Here is a 17213-nt window from a genome sequence, read left to right as displayed (position 1 = left end):
AGGAAAATAAATAAAAATGTCCAGGTATAGTAAGGAAGGTTATGGACAATGTGCAGTTTTTCTTTTCAGCTCTCTGCTGGTTGAGAGGATAAAGACGAGACGAAAAAAAACCCGAGAGGTTTCAATGATTATTTCATATTTAGTGTTTTTAAAATGTGTGCAGTACGATAAAATGTCTTGATTGACTTAAGTGGATAAAACCCTAAATATTTCGCAAAGAATGCGTTGATTTCATCGCATTTAATTTTGAAATGTTTGGTTGAGCATGTATAAGGTACACGACGGCTTGACACGGCGTCATACTGGCCCCCGGGCCACCAGGCCAATTAACGTGGGACCCCGTGGGGCCTCATACACCGATCTCCCTTCCCCAGCCTCGTTCTGGGCCCGCCTGAGCTACTGTTACAACTCTGATGCAGCAATTTTCTGGGATCTTTCCATTAAAAGAAAAAAAGAGAGACTCCTGAAATACTGGCCCTCCACTGTGCGTACGTACAGCCTGAGGCAGAGGTGGCGAAGTTTCGGATGGAAAAACCTGTGCTTTCTGCAGACAGAGCACATCTAAATTGAAGTCTCGGATCAATGCGTCCTCAAAGTTAAACATCTCGAGCGGTATCGTTGATTCTCTCGCAAAACAGACAAAAGTCCGCTGCGTCTTTAAAAAAACGACACTCTTGCTATTTCCAGTGTCTGCCTGTCTGACCGCCGTCGGGTGGCTGTCAGCGTCTGGAAAAACTCCTGGAAAACACAACATCCAGCGGATCAGGAATTTCAACCATCTTGCTACTTTTGTAACAGACGCCTCGCCCCGTTTCTTTCCACCTGCGCCAGACGGCATCTGCCCAAATGGCGGCGAAGCCAATCGGCTCCAGGATCGCAAGAAATAATCAGACGGGCCATTCTTTAGATGATCGCGTTTCCTTTCGAGAAAATTGAAGGGTCCAAAGTGCAGGGGACAATCAGTTCACGCTTTCATTTAGCCGATGGAGGCCCGTTGACGAGGCTCCGACCAGATGTTTTGTCTGCTCTAATGACTTTTCCTCGACAGGCCGCGCTCGTAACCTCGTTTTCTTCATCCGAGCCGCTCAGCGGCGACACCGACGGGGCGAGTTGATTCAAAATGAAGCCATAAATAAGCACGCGCTAGACACTTTGTGTCCCCCGGACGGCCGTCTCGTCTTCACGGGACTGCGTGGCCTCTCGCATGTAATTGATGTCAAATGCATCCTACTTTTTGTCGGTCGCCGGCTGCTCTGGCTGTCAACGCCCACAGAGAATTTTGGAGGGCGCCCGTAGGATCCGGCTTTGGTCAGCCGGCACTCGAGAGAGAGCTCTTGCGTTGGAATTGAAGCAGCGTTTCCCACCCGGGCTTGGTTTGCTACGGTGCGGATCTGTTCATCCCGAGCCACATAATGAGCGTGACATTAAAACGGGGAGACTCAAAAAGCGATCTGACATACTGTACAGTCGCTGACGTTAACCGTGAGCAAACTAGGGATAGAGCGATTATCGGCCGGGCCGAATATCGGCGCCGATATTTGGCGAATATCGGCATCGGCCTTTTTTTAAAAAATCGGATCAATTGAAAACTGTGTCGAACTCAAAACAAAGATAAGTGAAATGTTATCATGTCATTTTGAAATTTTGGAGGACTTCATTTAGTGGAGAAAAGTATTTAGAGCTATTGTTTAAGTTTTCATTTAACTTTTTAAGACATGCTGACGAAGCTGCGTGCTCCCAGAATTTTTGTTTTGTTTTTAACAAAAGGTGGATATTGTCAAAAAATGTTTATAATAATAAATAAACATGTCGTCGCTGTCCTGTGAAAAACACATATGTCCATTTTTTTCAATTTTCTAATTGTTATGTGAATGGTGTTTCCGCGTTACAGACACCGCATTACCGTGAAATTTTTTTTTAAATTCAAAAAATTGACAATTTTCCAGGGCAGCGACGATATGCTTGAAGACGTTTCAACAGATAAAAAAAAAAAATCTATTTAAATTTTTTTCAATTTTTTTTTAGATTTTGACGAAATATTTTCCTTTTACCGAAAATGAATATCGGCTCCAAATATCGGTCATCGGCTTCCTTGACTAGAAATAATTGGTATCGCCCTTGGAAAAAAACATATCGGTCTATCTCTAGAGCAAACCACACAAACACTGCAAATACCTCTCTCTTTCTCCGTTGTACTTTTTGAATACAATTTTTTGTCACTCCAACAGTCCACTGTAACACTTTTCCCTCAAACTTGCCGACCGCGATCGGGGGCAGGAATTTGAATCAACATATTTATTCTTTATCCTTGTAACGCCACACTGTCGGGTCCTTCCAAAATCGTTCATCCCAACGTATTTTTTCCTCTCGCGCATGAACAATGCGGGCCCCCGCTTCCTCGGTAACGCTTGCAAACAGAGGGAGAAAAGTAAGCAAACAAATGGACTGTCAAAGATGAGGGAAAAAAAGTGCACTGCATCTGTTGCCAATTACTACCGGTAAACTCTTTTCTTTTCTTTTTTTTGGGGGGGGGGGGGGGGGGGCGCTTATCCCTCCTCCTTCATCTGCGAGAGGCTGCTTAATCAAGTCCCATCCGCCTGGACGCTTGATCTCACAGCTTTTGTTGGAAGTTGCAATCAAGCGTGTTCTGTTGCCAACGTGGACACAAAAAAAAAGAGCTTTGGCACCCGGGCGGCTGCTTGTGATCCCAAACCGGCCCACGGAGAGACGGAGAGAGAGAGAGAGAGAGAGAGAGGCCATGTGGGGGAAGGTGACAGTAAGCAGCCTCTCAGACAAGACAGTCAGTGTTGGAATGGCGGAACAATATAACCTCAAGTCTTCTGGCGGCACATGAAAAGACTCCCCTCGTTGGACCGAGGGGGTGAGGGTGGGGGGGGGGGGTCTTTGTAATCGACATTTCTCGCTGCATGGCAGACAAACAAATGCAAGCGCTAGTGGATCTTTCTTTGTTCCGATGACTCGCCTACTAGCCCGTTGACTACTCTTCGGATTAACGGCTGCCACCCCGGCTGGGAAAGTGGAATATTTCCTCCCATTCCAATGCCCAACTCGCAACTTGACTCCGCATTCTTTCATGACGAAGCTTAACTTGTTGCGCTGTGTGCGACCCGAAACTTCATAGAACGATTATTGGCCGGGCCAACCGATTATCGGCACCGATATTTGGCTTTTTGACGAATATCGGCATCGGCCTTTTTTTTAAAACTCTACTGGCAGATAATAAATCAATTGAAAACTGTGTTGGGATCAAAACAAAGATGTGTGAAAGTTGAACATTTCTGTCATTTTGAAATTTCGAAATGTTCATTTCCTGTAGAAAACTACATGGAGCTATTGTTTAAGTTTTCCTTGATCCTTTTCAAGACATGCTGGAAATCCCGGGTGCTCCCGGAACCTTTTGTTAAAATTTTATAACAGAGATGTAAACAGTCAAAAATGTCTTGTAATAATGATTTAAAAAAAAAAAAAAATCATCATTATGCAAACCTTAAACATTGTCCAATAATCATGCTTAAAGATGTTACAACAAAGTTAAGAGTAAAATTTTCTTTAGATTTTGATGCCAATATTTTCCTTTTTAGTGAAAAAGAATACCGGCTACAAATATCGGTTATCGGCCTCCCTGACCACTAATAATCGGTTGGTATCGGCCCTGAAAAAAAGCATATCGGTCCATCTCTAGTTGCGACCGTCCGTCAAAGGGGAAATATTATACCAAGAGATGTTTTCATGAATGACTCTTTCCGTGGTTCCCATCCGTATAACGCAGCATTTGCCCGTACGGGGTGCCGTGATCCGACAATATTACACTCCCCACCTGTGCCCGCCGTTAGTCACGCTATCCGTGTCGCTGCTCCAGAAGCAGATTGAAAATCGAACCACGCAGATTGGGAAAGTAGTGGGGTTGGGCGGGGGGGTGGTTTTAAGATTGGACAGACGCTTTTCAAATTAATCACGAGCAAGAGGTGTCCTGAAGAGAAATCGGGTTCGTTTCGTCTCAGTACATTTTGGAACAGTTAGCATCTGAGTTTCCGCTGCTGGTTGTACATCATAGCGGCATGACACAGTGTGACAATTTTTGTTCATTTGCATTGTGGGTGTCAGCCAGAAGAAGACAACCCTTTTTTTTTTTTTTTTTTTTTTTTTTTTTTTTTTTAAGGAGATCCGAGTAGAGCCTACATGGAGCCACTACTGTGAGGAATGAAAATGGCAGCATTTGTCCCACTGAAGCAGTGCGAGTAGCAAAATACTCGAAAGTACTGTTTGCAAGCAACATGTTGACGAAAAGCAAACTTTGTAAGATGTCAAGATAATTTCGGACTGGTATGTTAAATGTCCCAATGAGTTGCAAACGTGCAAAGTCTTAGGTCTGATTTACTATCAGACTAAATGTCGAAAAAGCACAAATGCCTTACTTGCTTTAGTATCTGAAAGAAGCAGATGTTTTGGAAGACAGATAAGAAAAGAGACATTTGGTGTTCAGCAAGGGGGGGTGGGGGGGGGGTGATGGTACTATTTGTAATTATGTCTCCCTTCACGATTGATTTCCCCTGCTAGGACATCATAAGGCGTCTGTGTGCTCGCCAAACAGGATTAGTGAGTTCTGCTTTTCCCAAGGCCTCTGCGGAGCCTCTCTTTAGACAAGCAGGTACTGGATGGATGGAATCCTTCTGAACTCCTAAGCCCCTCCCATTCCCCGCCACGACCTCCAGCCAGTCCGCCTTTGTCTCATCACCGCCGAAACCTTTTTTTTTTTTTTCTTTCGCCGTCACGCCGAGCCTCCGGAACAGGCTTGGCTCGGAGGGTTGCGTGCGATTGCGAGGAATGATGTGTTGCTGCGGAATAATTTGCTTCCGCTCTTGGGGATGGGCTGGCGGTATTAACGGTCTTATAATAACGGGATTACGTGCCCATCACGGACCCCGCTAGTGTTACTCGAGAGCTACCTGATAAGCTCTTTCTTCTGTCATCGTCCCTGGCCGGTCGGTAGCACGCGCCGCCACCTTCAAGTTGCAGTAAGTCTGCCTCTGGAGACATTGGGCGTCATTTCATAGTTTCAGAGCGTGAGGATGCGGTGTCAAGTGCCCCCGGGCTGACCCCTCGATCGCTGGCTGCGACTCGATTGGGGTTTATTTTTAAAACGTCGACTCGAATGCCTCGCCGAGAGAAATATCCAGCGAAAAACTATCTGGGCGATTTCAGGCTCTTAAGATGTTTTCTATTTTTAGGGCTGATGGCAAATGTTTTTCTTCTCTCTCCCTTGTTGCGCTCATACCGGGGACGATGCATGAAACGAGGAAAGTGGAGAGGGACACAGAAGTCACATTGCCACCTAAAGTTAGAGGAACCTTTTAGCAGTTTCTGTACGTCAAATATTCTAATCGCGAGGCGGAATGTGTACCTGGTCACCGATAGCGTTCCCCAAAGTCAACTTGGATAGACTCAGGATCTTTGCCACCTTGAACGGGATAAGTGGTATAAAAAGATTGGATGGATTATTTTTTTGTTTGTTACCTAAGAACCCTTTGGTGGTATCCTTTGGACCGTTGGACCTATTGTTTTTAATTTCGTTCTGTGGTAACACATCCGAAGCTGAACGAAGGGTCTTTTTTGTTTGAAGTACTTTCATTTGTGCGTACAAAGGGTATGTACGCAATTGACCTCAGGAAATTTGGACTTCCAGGAACTACAAAAAGATCTGAAAGCTTTAGGTAGACATTTGGATTCAGATCAAAAGTTCCTGGACATTGCCAAAGTACTATCCCTGAGGGTCTTCTATTGGCCCAGATACATTAGCCCCAAGCAAAATTTCTCACAGTCCAAAGTCCAAACACAAGATGGTCTACCACAGGTTTTTTTTTTTTTTTTTAATCTGCTCTGAGGTTCGCGTAGTCCAAATGAGTTGGTCCTAGAACTTTACCCATGGAGGGAAGACTTAAATCACTGCAACATCAGAGGGAGAATTAGCTTTGGGGATTTATTGGCCGAGTGGTCGGAACAAAACCAGACCCTCGGAGGTCACAGCGGTGGGACGGGCAGCTCACATCCACCACATCCACATCCTAGTGCTTGGTCACTAGGTTAGCGCTCGGGGGTGGGGCCACACTTGACGTTGTCAGAGGATTGTTAATTCTGTTATCCCCGCCTGAGAAGTCCTCATCAGGAGCCGGGAAATGAGCGGCGGTCGGGATAAAAAGGATCCAAACACCGGTGGCGGTCACGCCGTGTTATTATTTTGGGTAATCGCATCACGTTAAGCAATCACGCCGCAAATATGTCCTTTAATTGTTGGGGATGATTTGCACACGTGCAGTCACAAAGGCCGCTTCGGAGAAACGAAATAGACACAGTTGGCTGATCAATTCCACCTAATTAGTCAGCCTCATGTTTTTCTTACCGTGGGCCGGAGAGCGCGACTTCCACAATGCCGGCTGCCTTCCGCTAGTTATTTTAGTCTCTTTGCTCATTTGAAAACGACAATAGGTTGTCCAGGAAAGTATTGTTTGTCTTATTTCAATGCCGACATCTGTTGCACAGATCGGCCAGGATTCTTTACACAACTGGCCAACACAAACAACCTAAAGTTGTTAATTTTGGAGAGATAAGATCCATGCTGTCGGGTGAAAACGCTCCACTCAAGACGAGTGATCAACGTTTGGGCTTTTAATCCCGGGTGCCCTTAGGACTGCCCCAACTTTCAGGTTTTTCGAACTACGAGTCGCCACTTGCTTGATTGATTGATTTTTTTTTTTTATGCTATGTGTTATTAGCCAAAATGGCTACGGTACGAGAGGGCTTCGGCAGAACCGGATACGCCGCAGTGAATTGTCACGTCATGTGGTCAAGGAAAAGCACCGACTTGTTCATTAAACGGGACCAAGAGTCAAACGCATTCTTAGAATTTTTTTTTTTTTTTTTTTTTTTTTTTTAACGCTCGCAAGTAGCTGCTGTAGGCCACAACTCATGTCCCGACGCTTACACACATACACAACCCTTAATCGAACTGATCCAACACACAGATACTACGGTCCCATCTAAAATTTCATTACAGTTCCTAAAATCTGTTTATTTCTTCACATTGTCAAATGTCTTACGTTTTTATTCAATACGTTGTTGTTGTTTTTTTTTAAATTAAAAATGCATTCTTTTTGCATGGCTGGAACAGATTCATGACACATTTATTTGATGTACAACTTGTAAGTCAACGTAAACAATAACAGTCACTTCCATCTTTTCCAAGTTTTTCTTATCCTTAAGAAGAAAACACTTCATGGGGATTTTGAAGTTTGACGCAGCATATCAACCAGACATTTTTTTCCAGCGGACCCGACTGACGCGTTCCACGGTGCCACGGTGGCGTTAGTCCTGGCAGACTTATATCTGCTGTGGATTATTCCGCTCGGCCAGACGGAGGATTTAGGCTTGGCGCGACGGGCTGAGGTGTCGACGGAAAGACTTCATCTGCGGCCACGCTTGCGCTTTGAATAGCATCCGCGCGCAGCATCAAGCTAGCATCGTTCTATCGCAATATTGGCATCGGGGTAGGTTAAGTGCTGACTTTCGGACGGTCGGGTTCCGACGGGGACATTCCCCCGAAAATCGCACAGCAGCTGCAGGTGTCGCTGATCGTGACTCATTTGTCGCTAGAGCCAAACTCTTTCTCTCCTCCGGGCTCATTAGCCGAATTAGCAATTAGCAGCAGCCTTGTCAGGGAATGAGGCAGTGGAGATTGGATCCGCTCATCATTTGGTGGCTTTTGTTGCAACGATTTGTAATAGGAAAAAAAAAAATACTTAGTGCTAGCTTGGCTCATAATGTGAAGTCATCACCGATAACCAGTATTGATTTTCAATCGTAGCAAGAGCTCACACTTGCGGACAGACCTCAGCCAAGGCCGAGCAATAACGCCACATTGTGGTGGTGCGCTACACTTCGCTTGGAAGCAGTAACGATTCATCGAAAGTCAATTTGAAATCGATTTAAACTAGTTCAAATGTGTATCGAAGTAAAAAAAAAAAAAAAAAAAAATATTTGGATCGCAAATGATTTGTAATACTAACAGTCAAATCTATTGTTTAAAAAAAAATATATTTTCATGTTTAGTTCTGCCACTAACAAAACACTAATTAGACAAAAATGTAGTCAAACTGTCAAATGTATGTTTAGTTTTTTTGGGGGTAAAGTTTCCCACATTACTGTTTGTAACGAGAACAAAATGCAGATGTTAAAATAAAAACATCTGATTGTTAGAAAATGAGGCATTCATTTAAATTTTTTAAAAATCGAATCGAGATAGAGAACTGAAAATCGGAAATCGAATCGTGGCTCGAGTGAATCGTTACATTCATATTATACGTACATAAATGTCGTAGGAAGTAGTAAAATATGCTCAGTTTGTAATTGTTTTCTGCTTTAATTGGAATTTTTTGTCATTGCGTTATATGAAATCGTATATATCAAAAGTACTCGGTATGGGTGAGCACTCACAGTGAATACTGGTACTGGTATCAGTCTGAAAAAAAAGCTGGTATCGGATATCCCGAATGAGTACAGCGCAAGCAAATTCAAAGTCCCTCGCAGAACTCCGCCTTAAATCCAAATGTATTTATTTCTTTTTCTTCTCCTGTCTGCTACCACAGTGTGGCTAACGCCGTCGCGGTGCCATGGCTCTGGTTCGGGCCCTTCCTGCCGCTGAGCAGCCCAACCCCGGTGTCGAAGTCCAGCAGCGCCAGCCGCTCTCCTCGCCGCCCTCGCCGCCGGCCTCCCGCGGCTCGGCCGGCGCCATGGGTTCCGTAAGCAGTCTCATATCGGGCCGGACGTACCAGGAGAGGCGCTGCCGAGCGGCCGGCGAATTTACGGCCAAGCAGCGGCGCTCCACGCCGGCTACCGGCTGCTTCCGCCTTCAGGATAGCGACACCTTGCGCAGCGCCAGCTCCTTGGAGCAGCTGCTGGCCATCTGCAAGCAAACGCAAGAGCAGCACCCTCAGGCGCAGGTTGCGCCGCCGCCGCCGCCGCTGCCCACCAAGAGGCAGCCTCGGCCCGGCAACTCGGCGAGCGCCGCCGCCGCCGCCGTCGCTCGTGCCAACTTGGGCTACGTGAGCAACGAGGTGGCCGTCGGCGACTGGAACGACAACCCGGCGGCGGCGGCGGCGGCGGCAGCTGTGAGTCCCTGCAGCGACTCGGAGGAGCAGCGGGACAGCAGGACTGTGAATGGCAACATTGGAGGACCTCCCCCAAAACTCATCCCCGTTTCCGGGCAGCTTGAGAAGGCAAGTAGACTAAATGATGTTATATATGTTTTTTGTATTTTTTTAGTAGTGAGAACTGTTGTGTTTGCATAAACGATAACCTGGCTGTCATTTTCTACCTGGCCATCAAGTGTTTCTTGGTGTTTCTCTGGATTTTCTGGATTCTAATCGTTTGGGATTTTTCATTGCAGTTTTTATTTCGTTTTGACTTTTTAAAAAGAAAAAAAAAAAAAAAGAATTCGTTTTTAGAGCAGCTTTGTTCGTTTTTATATTTTCAAAAATGCGTTTTAGTTTAGTTTTTATTAGTTTTAGTATTTGTTTTAGTATTTGCTTTAGTATTAGTTTTAGTTTTTATAGTATATGGAGTAGTTGTCAAGTGCAAGATAAAAAAAAAAAAAAAGGATTCTAACGATTCCACCTCCCTTCCGTACAGCAATACCGAAATGAAAACATTTAAAAGCAATCCCAAACGATATTAACTCATTCAATCCCAAAGACATTTTTATGTCTTTCCACAGTCCAGCCCTTCAACCCCAGGAATTTATTCATATTTATTTCAAATTTTTTCCAAACGTTAGGGGGGAAAAAAAAAGGGTCTGAAAATGGCAGTGAATGAGTTAATTGCTCGCTGAGAAAGACGCTTCGTCACTGGGCTGTCAGGATCGAATGGATCATTTGACAGCCGCTCACCTTGCAGGCTCACGTCGATCAATGTCACAACTCGCGTTCATCTCATGGGCAGGAAAACAAGCGCGCGCTTGCACACACTTTGTCTCTGCACTGTGCTACCTTCTTTGTCCTGTAATAAGATTTTCTTTTGCCGCTGTCTGGTTTAATGTTGGGAGGGAAAAGCATCATGCAAATTTCTTTTCTTATTCTTTGTCGCTGCGCTAAAATAGATGTCGTGACTGACCTTTCAAGAATCAGAATATTGTTGTTTTTTTTAAGAACAGAAACTAACAAAGTGAAACATTAGACTCTTCTTTCATCACGCAAAAGTTGAGTTTTAGTGATGCCTCAAACGTGGCCTTTTTCTTCAACAACAATATCACCAGTGTGGCAATTTTACATTTGACAAACCTTGCAAAATAGTTGCACGCTGTTTAGTAGTAATAGTATTTAGTCGCGTGTGGGTGCATCATGCCAGTCGTGTGTGTATGTGAGTACATTATGTCAACGCTTGTACTTACATTTAAATAATCTCCGTCATCGTTTCTTTGTCGTAGATTGTTAACGTGCTCAGTCACGAGCTGCTTGTCATGCTTGAATTTCCAGACACCCAGTTAGAGGTGCAACGATTAATCCACAACTAATCATCAAATTAATTGATTTTTTTATATAACCGATGAATCATTCTGATACTTTTTTTTAATTTTAATTGCCCAAATGCTCCGAATTTCACCCTGTCAATAATAAATAGCATATTTTGCTAGTCCGCCACGGACCAAACCAGAAACTGAATCATAATCAATTTGTGTTCAATTTGAAACAATGTCCTGTTTTTGAATAAAGGGATGGAAATTAAAAAAGATCCATCAATGAAATGACAAAATAATTGGCAGATTAATTGATTATACAAATAATTCTTAGAAGCCCTTTTTTTTTTTTTTTTTTTTTTTTTTTACTGGTGAAAGAAGAGCGTCTTCTGGCACGGCTGAACTTTGATCATTTTGTCCTTTTCAGAACATGGAGAAAGTTCTGATCCGTCCAACGGCCTTCAAGCCCGTGGTTCCCAAGAATGGCCACTCGGTGCATTACCTGTCCCCGCGACCGGGCGGCTGCAGTCTGTCCGAGAGCCAGGGCAGCCTCAACCTCCTCCTCCCCCTCGCCGGGTCCACCTGCGGAGCAAACGCGGCCGGCGGCGGCGCTTCGGAGGAGAAGCGCGACTCGTTCGGAGGCGGAGCCAACGCTCGCGGCAGCCAGTCTTGCTCCACGTCGGACTCCGGGAGGAACTCGCTCTCCAGCCTGCCCACTCACAGCAGCGCAGGCTGCAGTTTGGCCCCCAGTGAGGGCTCCGGCTCCGGGTCCGCCCACCCGGAGCCCGGGCAGGTCCTGGTCAGAAACACTTCGGGCGGAATCGGGCTTCACGGTCACTCGGATAGCGGCCGCTCGTCGTCCAGTAAGAGCAGCGGTTCGGGCTCGCTGAGCGGGCGCGGGCAGCCCCCGTCGGACAGCGGCTGGTGCGGCCGCTCGTCGCCGCCTGTGGAGGGCTACGAGGTGGTGGTGAGGGACCTGGAGGAGAAGTTGAGGGAGCGCGACATGGAGCTTCAGCATCTGAGGGAAAACCTGGACGAGAACGAAGCCGCCATCTGCCAGGTGAGACCCGAAGCTCGGCGAACAATTCCAATTTTCACACGCGGTAATCAAGACCATGTGGTAGGGATGTAACGATTCACTCGAGCCCCGATTGGATTCGATTTCAGTTTTCGATTTGATTGTTAAAAAATTGCTACCGTGCTTGTCTCTGTGCACTAGTGTGCTTCTGCAGCCATTCACGAAACGCGACACGCAATGATGTTTGGCGCAAAAGCATCATTTGATCCACACATTCAAAATGTGATATGCATCCGGGATGAAAAAACGTTTCGAGACATCATTTGCTAGATGAATTTAATCAGCTCAATTATCCGATTAATTGAAACGATTCATTGGGGCGAATCCATTTGAAATCGATTTCGATGAATCGTTCACAAAGGCGATACGCAATGATGTTTGGCGCAAAAGCATCATTTGATCCACACATTCAAAATGTGATTTGCATGTGGAATGAAAAAAGGTTTCAAGACATCATTTTCTAGATGAATGTAATCAACTCAATTATTCGATTAATTGGGGCGGATCGATTCTAAATCGATTTCGATTCATCGTTACGTCCCTACCGTGTGGTACAAGTAGCTCCTCAGTACAGTAAAGCGATAAAAGGTTACACAGTGCATGACCTGAAAACGTGCACGCCGGATGCTTTCCCCACGCAAGGTGTACGAGGAGAAGCAGCGTCGCTGTGAAAGAGAAATGGAGGAGCTGAGGCAGAACTGCGCCACCAAGATGAAGCAGGCCTCTCACAAGGCCCAGAGGGCCCAGCAGGTCTTGCAGTTACAGGTGGGCCACTCGCTTCCTAATGTATTCACCGCGCGTCGGCTTATTCGCCGGCGGGTTTTATTTGGGTGGGCATCGAATTGCGCCAATCTCACGTCCGCCGCTTTGTCGTCAAGATATTCCAACTCCAGCAAGAGAAAAAGAAGCTGCAGGAGGACTTCTCGTCCCTGCTGCACGACAGGGAATCTCTGGAGAGGAGGTGCGCCAGCATCCAGCGGGAGCAGACGCAGCTCGGCCCGCGGCTGGAGGAGACCAAGTGGGAGGTGGGACACTTTTCTTTTCTTTTTTTTTTTCTTTCCTTCAAGGTGATTCCGGGGCAGGGTGCGACATCACGCATATAGAAAAAAAAAATAGTGTGAAGGATTCCAAACTGCGTTCGGGCCCGCAGGTGTGCCAGAAGTCGGGCGAGATCTCCCTGCTCAAGCAGCAGCTGAAGGAGATCCAGTCGGAGCTGAGCCAGAAGGCCGGCGACATCGTGGCGCTGAGGGCCCAGCTGAGAGAAGCCCGCTCGGAGCAGCAGGCCGGCCAGGCCCGCTGCCAGGAGGCGCAGGCGGCCGCGCGCACGCGCTGCCTGGAGCTGGAGGTGTGCCAGAACGAGCTGCAGCGGCGCAAGAGCGAAGCCGAGCTGCTGCGCGACAAGCTGGCGCGCCTGGAGGACCCGACGCCGATGCGCCTCCTGAGCGCCAAGGCCCCGTGCCCGGGCTTGCCCCTCCATCAGGGGCGGGGCCTGCCCGGGAGGGGCGGGCCCAGCCCCTGTGCGTATCGCGACCTGGACGACTGGGGAGGAGAGAGCGATGAAGCCAAGGCGCTCAGGCAGAATGCGGAAACTCTGCTGGGGCTCAGACAACAGGTACCCCGGGGGGGGGGGGGGGGGGGGGGCCTTTTCATCCGTTCGATCATCGGTCAGGGGTTACGATGCACTCGTTCTCGCAGACATTATTCATTTAGAGTCGGAGCTCTAATTTGTCAAATATGCTCTTTCAATGTTCTTTTCATTTTGAGCAGATACCGAAGTCCGAACCGATACGATGCTTTGGCATCATGTGAAAAGTGTAAAAAAAAAAATTTTTTTAATTGAACAATCAAAGAGAAATCGGGAAAAAAATGGATGCATTTTTTGCCGACTTTTGGTTTTTGTTTCAAAGTTTCCATTTTAAAAAGCTAGTATCAGCCGATTCATCGATTGGGCCCTAGTTCGTATGATCTTTTGACTTCCCCTGAGTGTCAATCAACTGTGAACGCAAAATGTTTCCATATCTCATTCTGGGCCTCGTTTTGTGGCCGTTTGGAACATGAGCTTTGGGTACTTTGCATCCGTGGCACATTGTTGCCTGAAGCCAGCTCTTCAAAAAAACACAAAAAAAAACCACCACCAGCAAAAAGTCTTCAGCGTGTCGCAATCAGATGAAAACAGGCCCGATCGGTTGAACATAAATTCACACAATCAGAATTCCATACTTGGAAAGCAAAGTTTTTTTGTTTTTTTTGTGCTACTTGGTGCAAACATTCGAGAAACACCGGTAGAGAAAAATGTGAGATACCTGGGGGGGAAAAAAAATGTGACCACAAAGTTGTTGAAGCTTCCCAAGTAATGTTGCTGGACTCCGTCTCCGAACTGTTTTGTGCTTTGTGCCAGGTTGACAGGCTGAAGGCTGAGCTCATGTACGAGAGGAGGACAAGTGAGGAGCAGCTGTCTCGATTCGAGGAGGAACGCAGGGTGTGGCAGGAGGAGAAGGAAAAGGTACAAAATTGCTTCAGTCTTGCCACGTTTACAAATTGAATACGCATTTGCGCAATAAGGATTAAGATGAAAGACGTTTTTATGCATCTCGGTGGGGGCGGCCATTTTGCGGCCAAAATGGCAGCTCTCCGCTTCATTCTTACACCGCAAACGCAATATTACTACTTAAGTCATATTGAGATATTTTTTTGCAAAGGAAAATATTTGGCTTGACTCGAAGGACCGATGCAAAACAAAGTTGTCTGCGCTTGCCCTTTGGGGACGGACGCTCAGGTGATCCGCTACCAGAAGCAGCTGCAGCAGAACTACATCCAGATGTACCGGCGGAACCGCGACCTGGAGCGCGTGATGCGGGAGCTGAGCCTGGAGCTGGACAACAGGGACATGGACGACTACGACGTGCACAGCGGCAGCAACGACATCCACTTTGAAGAGATCACCGCCACCGAGATATAGACGCCGGACCCTTAAAAAAAAAACAAAAAAAAAAAACGGCTGGCTTACCTCTTGAGCAGCTCCCAAAGGTGCGTTCTTCTTCGTGATCTTTCATACGGTGTTTCACCTGCACTCTCTTTTTTTTTAAGATTTTTATTCCACCACCACAAAGTGAGCACAAAAACATTTTCTTCTGAAGCGGTGAGAAGTGTTCAAATCAGGGAGGAGTGTTTAAAAAAAAAAAAAAAAAAAGGAAAAAAAATGTTGGCCACGCGCACATTTTCTTACGCTTAACAAGGGGGCACAAGCATGCATGTCATGTGACGATAACGTCTGCTACGTAACGTTGTGTTGTGTCTTTCTTCAAAGGGGATATTAGCCTGAGCATGCTAACGTAGATTCCTCTCATCTGGTAGTTAACACTCCAACCCTTGGAGGGCGAGACAAACTGTTCGCGAACGCGCGGTTGCTTTTCCGCCAAGGGTGAGAAAGTGGAGGCTGTGGAGTTAAAACAGCGGCAACGGGCTAAGCTAACGTTAGCGTGTCTTTCATTGCTAGCTCGTGTTTTTCCTTGAATGTTACAATCGAGGCTTGGAACCAGCAGAGACCGCCGAGTACAAATAGTACAGTGAATGTAAACGGTTAGGTTGAATCCAATATGTTAGCTAACAATGCAAAAAAAAAAACCCCCGACAACAGGCTAACGGGAATTATCATAAATGTTACGGAATTATAAACCTTCAAGGAACTGCTACCCGCAACGCATACAAACACCGCGTGCAACAACAAAGAATTACACGTTGTATATTGAAAGACCAAAGTTTTCAACCACGCCGTTTGATTTCATCTCATGAAAGTCAATTAGCTTAATGCTAGCATATAATGCGAAACGCTATGGCTGGGCTAATGGAAATGAGCAAAGCGGTCCAGTAGTTATACGCCTTCAACGAACTGCCGCTACATTATTTACAAACTGGAGTCGGTAAGCTAAGCGCAAGTCTGCCTCTTCTTCTTGCTTTCAATTACGCTGCTTCTCTTTCCGTCGACTCAGTGCTGCCAGGCGTGTTGTGGCACAACGTGGTACTACGCTCAAGGTGCGCAACTCGAAATTCGGACTTGGGGAAGTATTTCATTTCAAAAGATGTTTTCTAAAGATTTATTTGGTTGTGTAATATGACGAACAAGGCACTCCAGGGACTAAACTTTTTTGTGTACAAACATTCGGACGAACAAAACAAGTGCTGCAGTGGGAGAGTGCAGTCAGCAGGATGTTGCCGATTCTTGCTCTCTTCGTCTGCCTCCTTCTCACAAAAAAAAAAAAAAAAAAAAGTATTTTTGGCAGCGTTAAGAAACTAAAAGCGGAGTTTATTAGTCTCACTGCTGCTTCTTCTTCAGGCTGCCGTTTGAACTTGAGGTGGGCTTGGATGCGCAACGGTTTTCCTTTTTGTTCTTTCCAGCGGGGGCTTTATTTAGCTCCACAATCATTTGAACTCGAGTCTTCCAAAGCTTTTGTGAGCCGGAGCCAATCACAAGGCACGCTGTAGACAAAACAACAATTCCTTCATTTGCAACGTCCTTACAACCGTGAGGCAGACGCCATTTTTCTCCAACCGCTGGAAAATGTAAACCGCGTATACAAACGCAGACTTTGGCGGCAAAGTCGCAAACTTTCATTTGCTCCACGAGGTCAGCTTTAATCCCGATTATTTTTACGGCAAGCGAGAGACTAGAGCTTACATTTTCTAGACTAAATAAATATCGAAAAGGAGAGCTATATTATGAAGGTTGTATATTTTTATATACATATATGAATAAAGCACCTACCACTATTTTTTTCTTCTTGTTGTAGCACCGGTATCAGTGTGGGTTTCATATGCCAATTCTATCTATATGAATGTCTATAAATATATAAACAGAAATAAAACGTCAGCGAGAGAGCCCCCCAAAAACGAACCTGCAAAGGATTATAATAAACATTTTGTTCATATTTTTTTTTTTCCATAAAGATATCTAGTACGGCCCTGGGAAGCGATTCCTGACTGTTACTTTTGAGTGTAAATATGTAAAAGAGTTGATAGTAGAACACATTATCTCGGATATTTCATATGTAGCCACTGTGACTATAGACCAAAGGAACCTAACTCATTACTTTTTTGGTTTGTTTTGTTGTGGCTTTTTTTTTTGGTTCTTCTTTTTATACGTTATGTCACACTTGGTTCATAAAGTAGCTGTCGTTCATGTAAATGTGTACAGTTCTTGTATAAATGACTTGTGTTTTTTCAGTAAAGAGCAAGCTGTCACACCTTCAACCTGTTTGACCTTTTTTTTTTTTTTTTTTTGTATCGTGAATGCGGATGAACAATTTCATGTGCTTGCATTTCCTCATACGGTGGCCAGGCTGGCATAACAATAGAAGAAAAGTTTTCGTCCAAATATTTTTGAAGTAGGAGCAAGTATTCAGTGGAACATCTAATCAAAGTACTGAATAACTGGTGAGTAACTTCCTGTATACATGAACGTCAACTAGACAAAAATATAAAACAGAAAAGTGAAAATTTAGATATTTCGTAACATCACTTCAAGAGAAGTCAACCGAAACATATTTTTTTTCAAGAATATGTTCTATGCAAGCCCACTAGTTGAAACAAGGCATTCTGATAAATATTGAGTGT

The 17213-nt window shown here is 45.5% G+C and overlaps 1 protein-coding gene across 2 annotated transcripts in view; it reads left to right on the top strand.

The window, feature by feature from the left end:
* lzts2a (leucine zipper, putative tumor suppressor 2a) overlaps positions 1-16850 on the top strand; it is a 42155-nt gene extending 25305 nt beyond the window's left edge. For both annotated transcript variants that reach the window (XM_086045643.1, XM_086045644.1), the window contains 7 exons: positions 8661-9290; positions 10953-11585; positions 12246-12368; positions 12482-12628; positions 12754-13215; positions 14002-14106; positions 14380-16850. In XM_086045643.1, coding sequence (XP_085901769.1) covers positions 8685-9290; positions 10953-11585; positions 12246-12368; positions 12482-12628; positions 12754-13215; positions 14002-14106; positions 14380-14562 — 2259 coding nt within the window. In that variant the 5' untranslated portion in view covers positions 8661-8684 and the 3' untranslated portion in view covers positions 14563-16850. The remainder of the gene's footprint in view (positions 1-8660; positions 9291-10952; positions 11586-12245; positions 12369-12481; positions 12629-12753; positions 13216-14001; positions 14107-14379) is intronic.
* Positions 16851-17213: the final 363 nt, after the last annotated feature.

Source organism: Filicampus tigris, chromosome 11 (assembly GCF_054856515.1).
Source record: "Filicampus tigris isolate MCC_2025a chromosome 11, RoL_Ftig_1.0, whole genome shotgun sequence".
NCBI lineage: Eukaryota > Metazoa > Chordata > Actinopteri > Syngnathiformes > Syngnathidae > Filicampus > Filicampus tigris.
Note: the sequence above shows the minus strand (reverse complement) of the source record. Positions and strands in the feature narration are given on the sequence as shown.